This window comes from Coenobita brevimanus, chromosome 15 (genome assembly GCF_032717465.1).
Source record: "Coenobita brevimanus isolate Jiangsu-jjx chromosome 15, ASM3271746v2, whole genome shotgun sequence".
Classification (NCBI taxonomy): domain Eukaryota; kingdom Metazoa; phylum Arthropoda; class Malacostraca; order Decapoda; family Coenobitidae; genus Coenobita; species Coenobita brevimanus.
Window position 1 is genome coordinate 35189553 of NC_136968.1, and position 10000 is coordinate 35199552.

Below are 10000 nucleotides of genomic sequence, written 5' to 3' on the forward strand. Positions count from 1 at the left end.
TTAGTCAGTCACGCCCTAAGGATTTCCACACATGATGCTCCACTGTAACCAAGCCCCATGTGGTCCTGCGTCTGTTTGGTACTGTGCTTGTATGCCTGTTTATCTTTGTTATTAATTCTTTCTGTCTCGTATCTTTTTTAATTAATCCTTTCTTTTCCTTAATCCTTTCCTTTTCTTTCCTCAATCCTTTTCTTTCCTTAATCCTTTCCTTTGTTATAAATCCTTTCCTTTCCTTTCCTTCATCCTTTCCTTTTCTTTCCTTAAGCCTTTCCTAAATCCATTCCTTAATCCTTTCCTTTTCTTTCCTTAATCCTTCCCTTTTCTTTCCTTAAGCCTTTCCTAAATCCATTCCTTAAGCCTTTCCTCTTCTTTCCTTAATCCTTTTCTTTCCTTAAGCCTTTCCTAAATCCATTCCTTAATCCTTTTCTTTCCCTAATCCTTTTCTTTTCTTTCCCTAATCCTTTCCTTTCCTTTCCTTAAGCCTTTCCTAAATCCATTCCTTAATCCTTTCCTTTCCTTTCCTTAATCCTTTCCTAAATCCATTCCTTAATCCTTTTCTTTCCTTTCCTTAATCCAGATAGAAATGCGTCTCCTTGGTTACTAGTGAAATACTGTGTACCCTTCAGCCTGACTACAAATTGAATTAAAACACAAAGGTATTATTTAAACACTTATGCCAAAAATACAGAAGCTTTATTACACAAAATTACAAAAAAAACATGTACATATTTCACACACACACACACACACACACACACACACACACACAGAAACTCTATATAAAAAACACACTGAGCAAAAATCTGTGGCACAAAGTGAATAGATAAGAATAAGCTTTTGATATGAAACACAGCTGTCCAAACTGTTCATGTATCATCATATTAGTTCACTGGGACAAAAATGACAGCAGCAGGACACAGAAAAACATGAAAATAATGATAAAATACAAGAATAATACAAACTCAATTAATCTGTACAAAACATAATAATAATAATAATAATAAAATACAAGAATAATACAAAATCAATTCATCTGTACAAAACATAATAATGATAATAACAATAATAATAATAATAATAACAATAATAATGATAAAATACAAGAAAAATACAAGCTTAACTAATCAGTACACAATACAAAAATAATGAAAATACCTTATGTTAAAAAATTACACATGGAAATAAGAAATACATAAAGCCACAAGGAAAATAAGAGTAAAAACAAAAGGAAAAATAAAGAAAAACAAGAAATAAAGAAAAAACAAGAAAAAATAAAGAAAAAACAAGAAAAAATAAAGAAAAACAAGAAAATAAAAGAAAAACAAGAAAATAAAAGAAAAACAAGAAAATAAAAGAAAAACAAAAAAAAATAAAGGAAAACACAAGCAAAGAAAAACAAGAAAAAATAAAGAAAAACAAGCAAAGAAAAACAAGAAAAAATAAAGAAAAACACAAGCAAAGAAAAACAAGAAAAAATAAAGAAAAACACAAGCAAATAAAGAAAAACAAGAAAAAAATAAAGAAGAAATATTGCACAAGGAACACCATTAAAAAAAACTGTATTGCACAAGGAACACCACACACAGAAAAAAAAAAAATGCAAATACTGAATAATTAAAAAGCTTGAGGTAAACACATATGGTTGGAAGACTCAAAAATAATGTATAGTAACTAGGTAAAGAATGAGGAGGAAATACACACACAATTTTCTATGCTAAGGGGTCTTTGTATGCAGCATGTGTTAGGAGTGTAATGCTGTATGGTAGTGAGACCTGGGCAGTAAAGGAAGAGGATATTCACAGGCTCAAATGTACAGAAATGGCAGTGATTAGGTGGATGTGCAGTGAGTCCCTGAGTGTGAGGCCTGGGGGAGCTGGGTATACGATGGGAGAGTTGAGAGGAAGGATGGGACTGGAGTGTATTGGTGTTGTGATGAGGAGGGGTAGATTGAGATGGTTTGGGAGGAAGGATAGGACTGGAGTGTATTGGTGTTGTGATGAGGAGGGGTAGATTGAGATGGTTTGGGAGGAAGGATGGGACTGGAGTGTATTGGTGTTGTGATGAGGAGGGGTAGATTGAGATGGTTTGGGAGGAAGGATGGGACTGGAGTGTGTTGGTGTGATGAGGAGGGGTAGATTGAGATGGTTTGGGAGGAAGGATGGTACTGGAGTGTATTGGTATTGTGATGAGGAGGGGTAGACTGAGATGGTTTGGGAGGAAGGATGGGACTGGAGTGAATTGGTGTTGTGATGAGGAGGGGCAGACTGAGATGGTTTGGACATATGGAGAGGATGGAGGTTGACAACTAGGTGTAGAAGGCGAGAAGTGTGAACGTTGGGGGTAGGGTTGTAAGGGGTAGACCTAAAAAAACAGACGAGGTCATAGAGTGTGGCCTTGGGGACTGACCTCGGGGATAAGGGACTGAATAGGGAGGCTGCCAGAGATCAAGCAGCGTGGACATGCATTATACAGTACATGGCAGACATAATATTGCACGATATCAATACAGGGGCAATAAAAGAGGAAAAATTAATGAGGTGGGTGTGTAGTACCAAACTGAGGGGCAAGGTATGTGTATGTAAGTGCCATGTGAATTAAAGTATCATGTATATATAAGTATCACACGTAGGGGCAAAGCATGAGTATTCAAAGTTAACACGAGCATGGAGAGTGTTTGTGATATGTAAACACAATGACGGGATGGTTTCGACGTGTGAAGGGATGTGTAACGGTGTGAGGCAAATTACACACACCATCAGGAATTTGGCGCTGTTATGTTTGTGTTTTTTTCTTGGACGGAACAGTGTTGTGGACTCCTGGCCTTGGGTTCCTTCTTCCTTGCATAAAACACACACACACACACACACACACACACACACACACACACACACACACACACACACAAGGGTTGTTGTAGAAGAGTGTGAGGCTTGAAATCAGCCATCTATCTATCTATCTATATATCTATCTATCGCCATAATCCCATAAGGGGTGGCTGTATGTCTCTGAGTTATCCGTTTTACGGGGAGGGGCACTAACCCTCCGCCGACCCACTTGTTGACACGTAGGGAACACGTATGGGTTGGTTATATGGTTACCACCCAGCGTTGTAAACGATTTCTTGGCTTACAGGATGACATAAACAAAAAAGGTTAACCCAAGCAAGGACAGTCCATTTTTTAGGGGGGAGGGAGGAGGGAACCATATTGCTGTCTTCTGGCCTTGGGTTCCTTCTTCCTTGCATTAAAAACGAAAGAAAAAAAATATATAAGATATGAGTGTAACCTTATATTTAGCAGAGTTCTTCATACCCAATATAACTCCACCTCATGAGACAACACCCAACAATACCTAAGAGAGAGGGCGTGTGTGTGTGTGTGTGTGTGTGTGTGTGTGTAGAGGTGTTGGAGAGGTTAGACAGCAACGCAGCATATTTCAAGTATATATTAATTTCCTATATCAATTTCCTGACAAATTCCTACGTCCTTTCCATTATTATTATTATTATTATTATTATTATTATTATTATTATTATTATTTATGACTGAGCAACTATTGAGATATGTATGTGTATGTACAAAATCACACACCCAGTCAGTCGTCAGTACGAGGGACACGTTGATATGCACACAGTTACTAAAAAACGCACATGAAAAGCACCCATATACGCACACAGAATGCACAGAAAAAGCACACATATACCCACACAGAATGCACTGAAAAAGCACACATATACGCACACAGAATGCACTGAAAAAGCACACATATACGCACACAGAATTCACAGAAAAGACACGCACACACTCTCAAAAATGCACATAAAAAGCCACACACGCACACGCTCAAAAATACACAGAAAAACACACGCATACACACTCAAAAATACACACACACACACACACACACACACACACACACACACACACACACACACACACACACACACACACTGCTATGGTTTCAATTCTTTCATTTCTCAGACAAAAGTTTTAGACAAATTTACCATCTGAGAGCCAGCTGAAATATTCCTGAGTAATTCTGGCACTTAAAGCCCCCCTCATGGCTGGGGTAACTCTAGTACTCTCTCCTAGGTGATGATATTGAGAGGAGAAAGATTGAGAAGAACCCAAGGCTGATATTCTTGTCAAGGGAAGCTCCCTGACGCCTTTTCCGGAGTGATTTGTTTTGCTTGTTACTCCTTATTGGTTTCCGTTCCTTCTAGGCTCACCATACCCTAGAATAAATCGCTAAGGAAGAGGTGTTAGGGAGCTTCCTTAATCAATGGAAATACAGGCCAAAAAAATGTGTATTTTCACACACACACACACACACACACACACACACACACACACACACACACACACACACACACACACACACACACACACACCGTGAAACAGTGTGTGCCAAAACTATTCACAAATTTAAGGATATGTATGATAAAAATGGTTTAATACACAGTCCGAGCTTACACACACACACACACACACACAGACACACACACACACACACACACACACACACACACACACACCTAGATAAAGATATACACTGCCACTACAGACGCCAGTAAAGTGCTGAAGACGGGGAAGTGATGCGAAGTGGCCTGGCTTGGCGTTGCTAGTCCCATGTCTGTGTGGAATGGAGAGAGAAGGATATTAGTGGCAATTTCTATGTATCTTTCTATAGCCAAACGCCTTAATCCTGTAAGCAGTGGCCATAAACAAATCGCCTCCATGTCGCCCTGTCCCCATGCTATTTCACTGCCCTCCCGCCAACTTGCACCCTGTTTTGGAAATAAGATTTTTGGATTTGAGGGATTATATGCGAAATTATAACTCACCTTGTTCCTGCCTATGCCTCCTCCTCTCATGCACTAGTTCCTCCCTCAGCTCTTGCACCTCCTCTTCCTCCCTCTCCCTCTCCTGGGCTAGGGTGTGTAGTAGGTCTCTCTCGCCCGCCTCTATCCGCTGTTCCAATTCATGCATGGTCTGTGGCGGGGAAATTAGTGTACATCTCTCGTCGCTGTAGTTTCATCTTAAATGGTGCTTTATACACACATCGTTTTCTAAAATAACTTACTACTACTACTATTACTGCTGCTGCTGCTGCTGCTGCTACTACTACTACTACTACTACTACTACTACTGGTCTTCATCATTCCATCTCTCTCTGTTTCTGTCTCTGTCTCTGTCTTTCTCGCTCTCTCTCTCTCTCTCTCTCTCTCTCTCTCTCTCTCTCTCTCTCTCTCTCTCTCTCTCTCTCACCTGCTGGCTCTGGGCAACACTCTCCCTCAGTGTCTCAATCTCTGCCGCATTTGAGGTCACGCTGCCCTTCCCCCTCTGCTGCTCGTCGCCCTTGGCCCTGGCCTGGACCCCCTGGCTGTACTCCAGCAGGGCGGGCAGCTTCTCAGCGTAGGGGCAGTCCTGTGGCGGTGTGGAATGTGGGTGACGCTCAACATTGTACACGTGGAGTGAGTTATAGAAAAGTTCATTATGCTGGACATTTTACATGAGTTATAAAATTATCGTTATATTCAAAATTTGACCTGTGGACAGGGCCGGATTTACCAATAGGCCAAGTAGGCCATTGGCCCGCCGGTATCTGGGGGCCACTGAAGCTGCTTTGTGGCGCAGTGTGCCAGCGTATAACCTTGTTTCATGTGTACACCGAGTGTTGTATTATATAATATATTCACAACCATAAAGGCCCCTGTGCTATAAGTATAGGGCCCGGAGTATGGGGTCCCTGTACAATAAGTATAGGCCCGCAGTGGTCTTCAACCGGTGGGCCATGGTCCACAGGGGCCATGGTCCACAGGGGTCCCACTGATGGGGCTGGCCTGGGCCCACAAGTAAGTAAATCCGGCCCTGCCTGTGGAGTTACTAATTGAAATGTTGGTCAAGCCCGCGTCTGCCTTCCACGTCCCCGTCACCCACCTGGCCTTGCCTGACGGGCTGCATTGACTCCGGGTTGATGCCCTGCTCTGCCATGAGGTCACGACACAGAGACACGTAGGTCATGTCAGGCTGGGGGCTGCGTGTGAAGATCCAGGAGAAGGCTGCACGAAAACCCATGAAAGACATACACGAATACACGCAGGCGTAGTTGTCGTAGTCCGTGGCCACAATCTACGGAAGGGAGAGGTGGTGTGGTTGAGGTGGTGGAGTTGTGGTGGGTGTGGTAGTTGTGGTGGTAGCTATGGGTGGTGGGTGATGGTAGCTGTGGTAAATGTGGGTGGTAGTAGTTGTTGTGGGTAGAGGGAGGGGTGGTGGAGTGGTTGAGGTGGTGGAAGTTGTGGTGGTGGTGGTGAGAGGTGGTAGTGGTAGTTATGGTTGTGGTAGTGGAGGAGGTTATAGTGCAAGTAGACATCTTTATGGCTGAGATCCTTTCTGTGGCTAAATAATTTGTATAATTTAAGTCGAGATCACATGTATAGGCGTGAAACAAAGCAATGAATGAAAGAATCATACAGTATCAGCCATTATTTTTATTATGTATATCTACGTTTCAGTCATATAATATTAGGATTTTTTACGTATATCTACTTACAGTTAATAATAATAATAATAATAATAATAATAATAAATAGTTTAGTCTGACCTTATACGGCGCCTCCGGTACCCCCTCAGCATCCACAGTAAGGACACCCATTTCGCCTTCGGTTCGGTGCATTACGGAATTCCTCTTCACTTTCCGTCCTTCGCTGTCCAGGCCACGCTCAACCACCGTCATTATGTCGGCCATCCATGTGTAATTAGTCATGGAACAGTCCCTAATTGGGGTGTACTCATTAGGCACGCTCTCCATGTTGAACCAGATGCCCGAATACTGTAAGAAAATGTATAATAATTAGCTTTCGTTCACTTTCGAATTGGGGTTTGCTAACTTTTGCATTTGTTTGCTTTATTATAATCTTTCCCACTTGGCCTTTAGTGACAATTTTCACCAGGGTGTTGGCGATTTTACTGAGTAGAAATTAAAGCATCAAAATAAAATAAGGAAGTCTGCATTTAATGATCAGATAAGAAATACCCAGTCAGAAAACTTTAAAAAAAAAATAAACTATTACTACAGCTGAACGTTATTTCCATTATAAAACTGAATTTTGACTTTTATTACGAATAAAAAATAATAAACGAAAAATGAAGTAATAAAAATATATTCAAAAACGAACGTCTGACGTCTGTTGATTGACAAGTTTGTTTATGTTGTGATGGCGGGGATGGTTACGAATAAGTCAAACATTTTAAGCTATTTTTAAGGTTTCTGGGGTATGGAGAGGGAAGAACATAGAGGATAAGACTGCAAGAGCCATCATGTTCAAGTAGGAGTGAGTGTCATGGAGGAATATCCGTTTAAATACAGGAAAAAAACGATGAAGCAAAGGCAGCGGTGTTTGTGTGAGCTCTTAACAGATAGCTATGAGAAGAGAACACTTAAAAGAAACAGCCGAAACTGACGAAAGATCAAGTTTCACGCCATCAGGGGATATTATTGTACATCAGGGATTACTGTAGGAAAGGCGAAACTCCCAAATATCCACTGAAAATTGAAAAATGAAGGTGGATGCATGTCAGACTGCCTACAACTCCACCTTACACTGTGACTTCGTATTTATAAGGTAAGTTGCATTAATATCATTTTGATAAAGCGTTAAGGACGGGTGTTTATTGGAGTGCTCATCCCAGTGTGCAGGAGTTATTATTATTATTATTATTTTTTATGTTTATCTTTGAGTTGTAAAATGTTCTTATGGATTTTCTTGCCGTTATACTTGGCACACACACAGACACACACACACACACACACACACACACACACACACACACACACACACAGCCCTCCCCATGACCTAAATAACAGTACAAGAATAGCCACAAAATGTCTACGGTATCCGCTCTACAGAAAATATCGACCATTGAATTACGAGGGGAGGGAGAGGGAGGGGGAGACCGAGGATGAGGTGGAGGGATGGAGTTGAGAGGTATATGAGGGAGGGGGAAGTGAGTTGGGGGGAGGGCAGTCAAATGGTGGGTGACAGAGCGACGTGGAGGCGTTTTGTCTGCGGCCACCCTTTGCGGGATTAGGGCTTCGGGCTATAGACAGACAGAGATAGAATTACGACTCCACTTACAAAAAATCCCATTACCAGTCTGTCTGCATCTGAGGGAACTGGGTCACTGCTGCACCGTGAATGCTAAGGCGTGGTTGTGTGGTTGGCAGCTGTGTGGGTGACGGGGTACAAGCAATTTCTTTTAAGCGATTTATGCTTGGGAATCTTTATGAATACGCCCACGGGTTAGGCAATAGACGTAGGCTGTCGTTCTGATTATGGATTTATAAAGAGTTCTAGATTTGTAAGAGAGAGAGAGAGAGAGAGAGAGAGAGGGGGGGGGAGAAAGAGAGAGAGAGAGAGGACACACACACACACACACACACACACACACACACACACACACACACACACACACACAAACTTGGGTGGAATTGTAAGATGCTCTGTAGATTCGTGACGCCTTTTACTTAGCGATTTAGTCTTCATATCGTATTGTATTTCATAGATGTCAATTTTGACAATAATAGAATGATAATGATGGAAGGATTGGATGGAGGGTAAAGTGAAAAATTAAATAGGAGAATTTTAGGGTGCAATATGTAAAATAAATCGCATGGGAAAAGGTGTCACGTAACTTTCTGCAACAGGTATATAGAATAGGCCTATGCAAAATAAATAACTCAGGAAGGGCTGTGTGTGTGTGTGTGTGTGTGTGTGTGTGTGTGTGAGAGAGAGAGAGAGAGAGAGAGAGAGAGAGAGAGAGAACAGAAACCGTGAGAAAGTTGTATAAAAGTGTTGTACTGCGCAAAGTAAATCGCTTAGGGAAGGTTGCAACGTCATCTCCCATGGTAATTGAAGTAGGTTTATTAAGTAAACAAAATAAATCACTCAGAAAGGGGTATTACGCAACACACAGTAGGGATACGGCCTTTGGTTCCTTCTTCCTTGCATTAAAAAAATATATAGAGAGAGTTGGTGTATTAGAGTGATGTACTGTGTAAAATAAATCGCTCAAGAAAGGATGCTACGTAAGAGAGTGAAGTTGTGAATGTGGTGAATTTGCTCCAAGGCCACCCAGTGTGGTGTATTCCTGGAAGCACAGACTCCCTAACACCCCCTCTTTAGCGATTTATTTGCCCGAGTACCCATTAATTTCGTTTTTCTCTCTCTCTCCCCATTAATTTCGTTTTTCTTTTTTTCTATTTCTGTTTTTCTTTTTTTGTTTCTCTCTCTCTCTACTAATGTCGACATAGTAACGGAGCAGACTCAGAAATAAATCGGTAAGAAAAAGGTGTTACGTAAGTTTCCTAACCACACCAAATGACCGCCAACTTTGTTACCTAAGCGACCACAATGCAGGGGGAGGAGAGAGACAGACAGATAGATAAATAGATAGATAGATAGATAGACGATAAGTAGATATACTAGTGGATGGTTGGATAGATAGATAGGTAGACAGACAGACAGATGAGAGGATGGATAGATAGATAGATAGAGGGATGGATAGAGGACAGACAGATAGATAGATAGATAGATGGATACATGGATAGACAGATATATAGATAGATGGATGGGTAGATGGACAGATAGATAGATGAATGGATGGATAAATAGACTGATAGATAGACAGTGGTAGTGGGTGTGTATGCATGTATATATATACTTATAAAAGGTTACCGCAGTGATAATTATATATGTAAGTTTTTTATAATACTAGACGTGTAATTAGCACTTTCTTATACCGTATTTACACGATAGATAGATAGATAGATAGATGGATTGATAGATAGTTGGATAGATATGTGTATGGGTAGGTAGGTAGATAGATAGATAGAGAGATAGATGGATAGATAGATAGGTAGGTAGATAGATAAATGGATAGATAGACAGGTATACGTGGGTACGGTAAGTGGGTAGACAAACATTCATGCATACATAAAT

The 10000-nt window shown here is 41.0% G+C and overlaps 1 protein-coding gene across 1 annotated transcript in view; it reads right to left on the reverse strand.

Moving 5' to 3' along the window:
* Window positions 1–2305: 2305 nt before the first annotated feature.
* LOC145390750 (crustacyanin-A2 subunit-like) overlaps window positions 2306–10000 on the reverse strand; it is an 8835-nt gene continuing 1140 nt past the window's right edge. The window contains exons 2-6 of the mRNA XM_080265547.1: window positions 6604–6831; window positions 5940–6131; window positions 5268–5426; window positions 4844–4991; window positions 2306–2361 (exon numbers count right to left, since the gene is read on the reverse strand). Of these exons, the coding sequence (XP_080121673.1) occupies window positions 2306–2361; window positions 4844–4991; window positions 5268–5426; window positions 5940–6131; window positions 6604–6831 (783 nt within the window). The remainder of the gene's footprint in view (window positions 2362–4843; window positions 4992–5267; window positions 5427–5939; window positions 6132–6603; window positions 6832–10000) is intronic.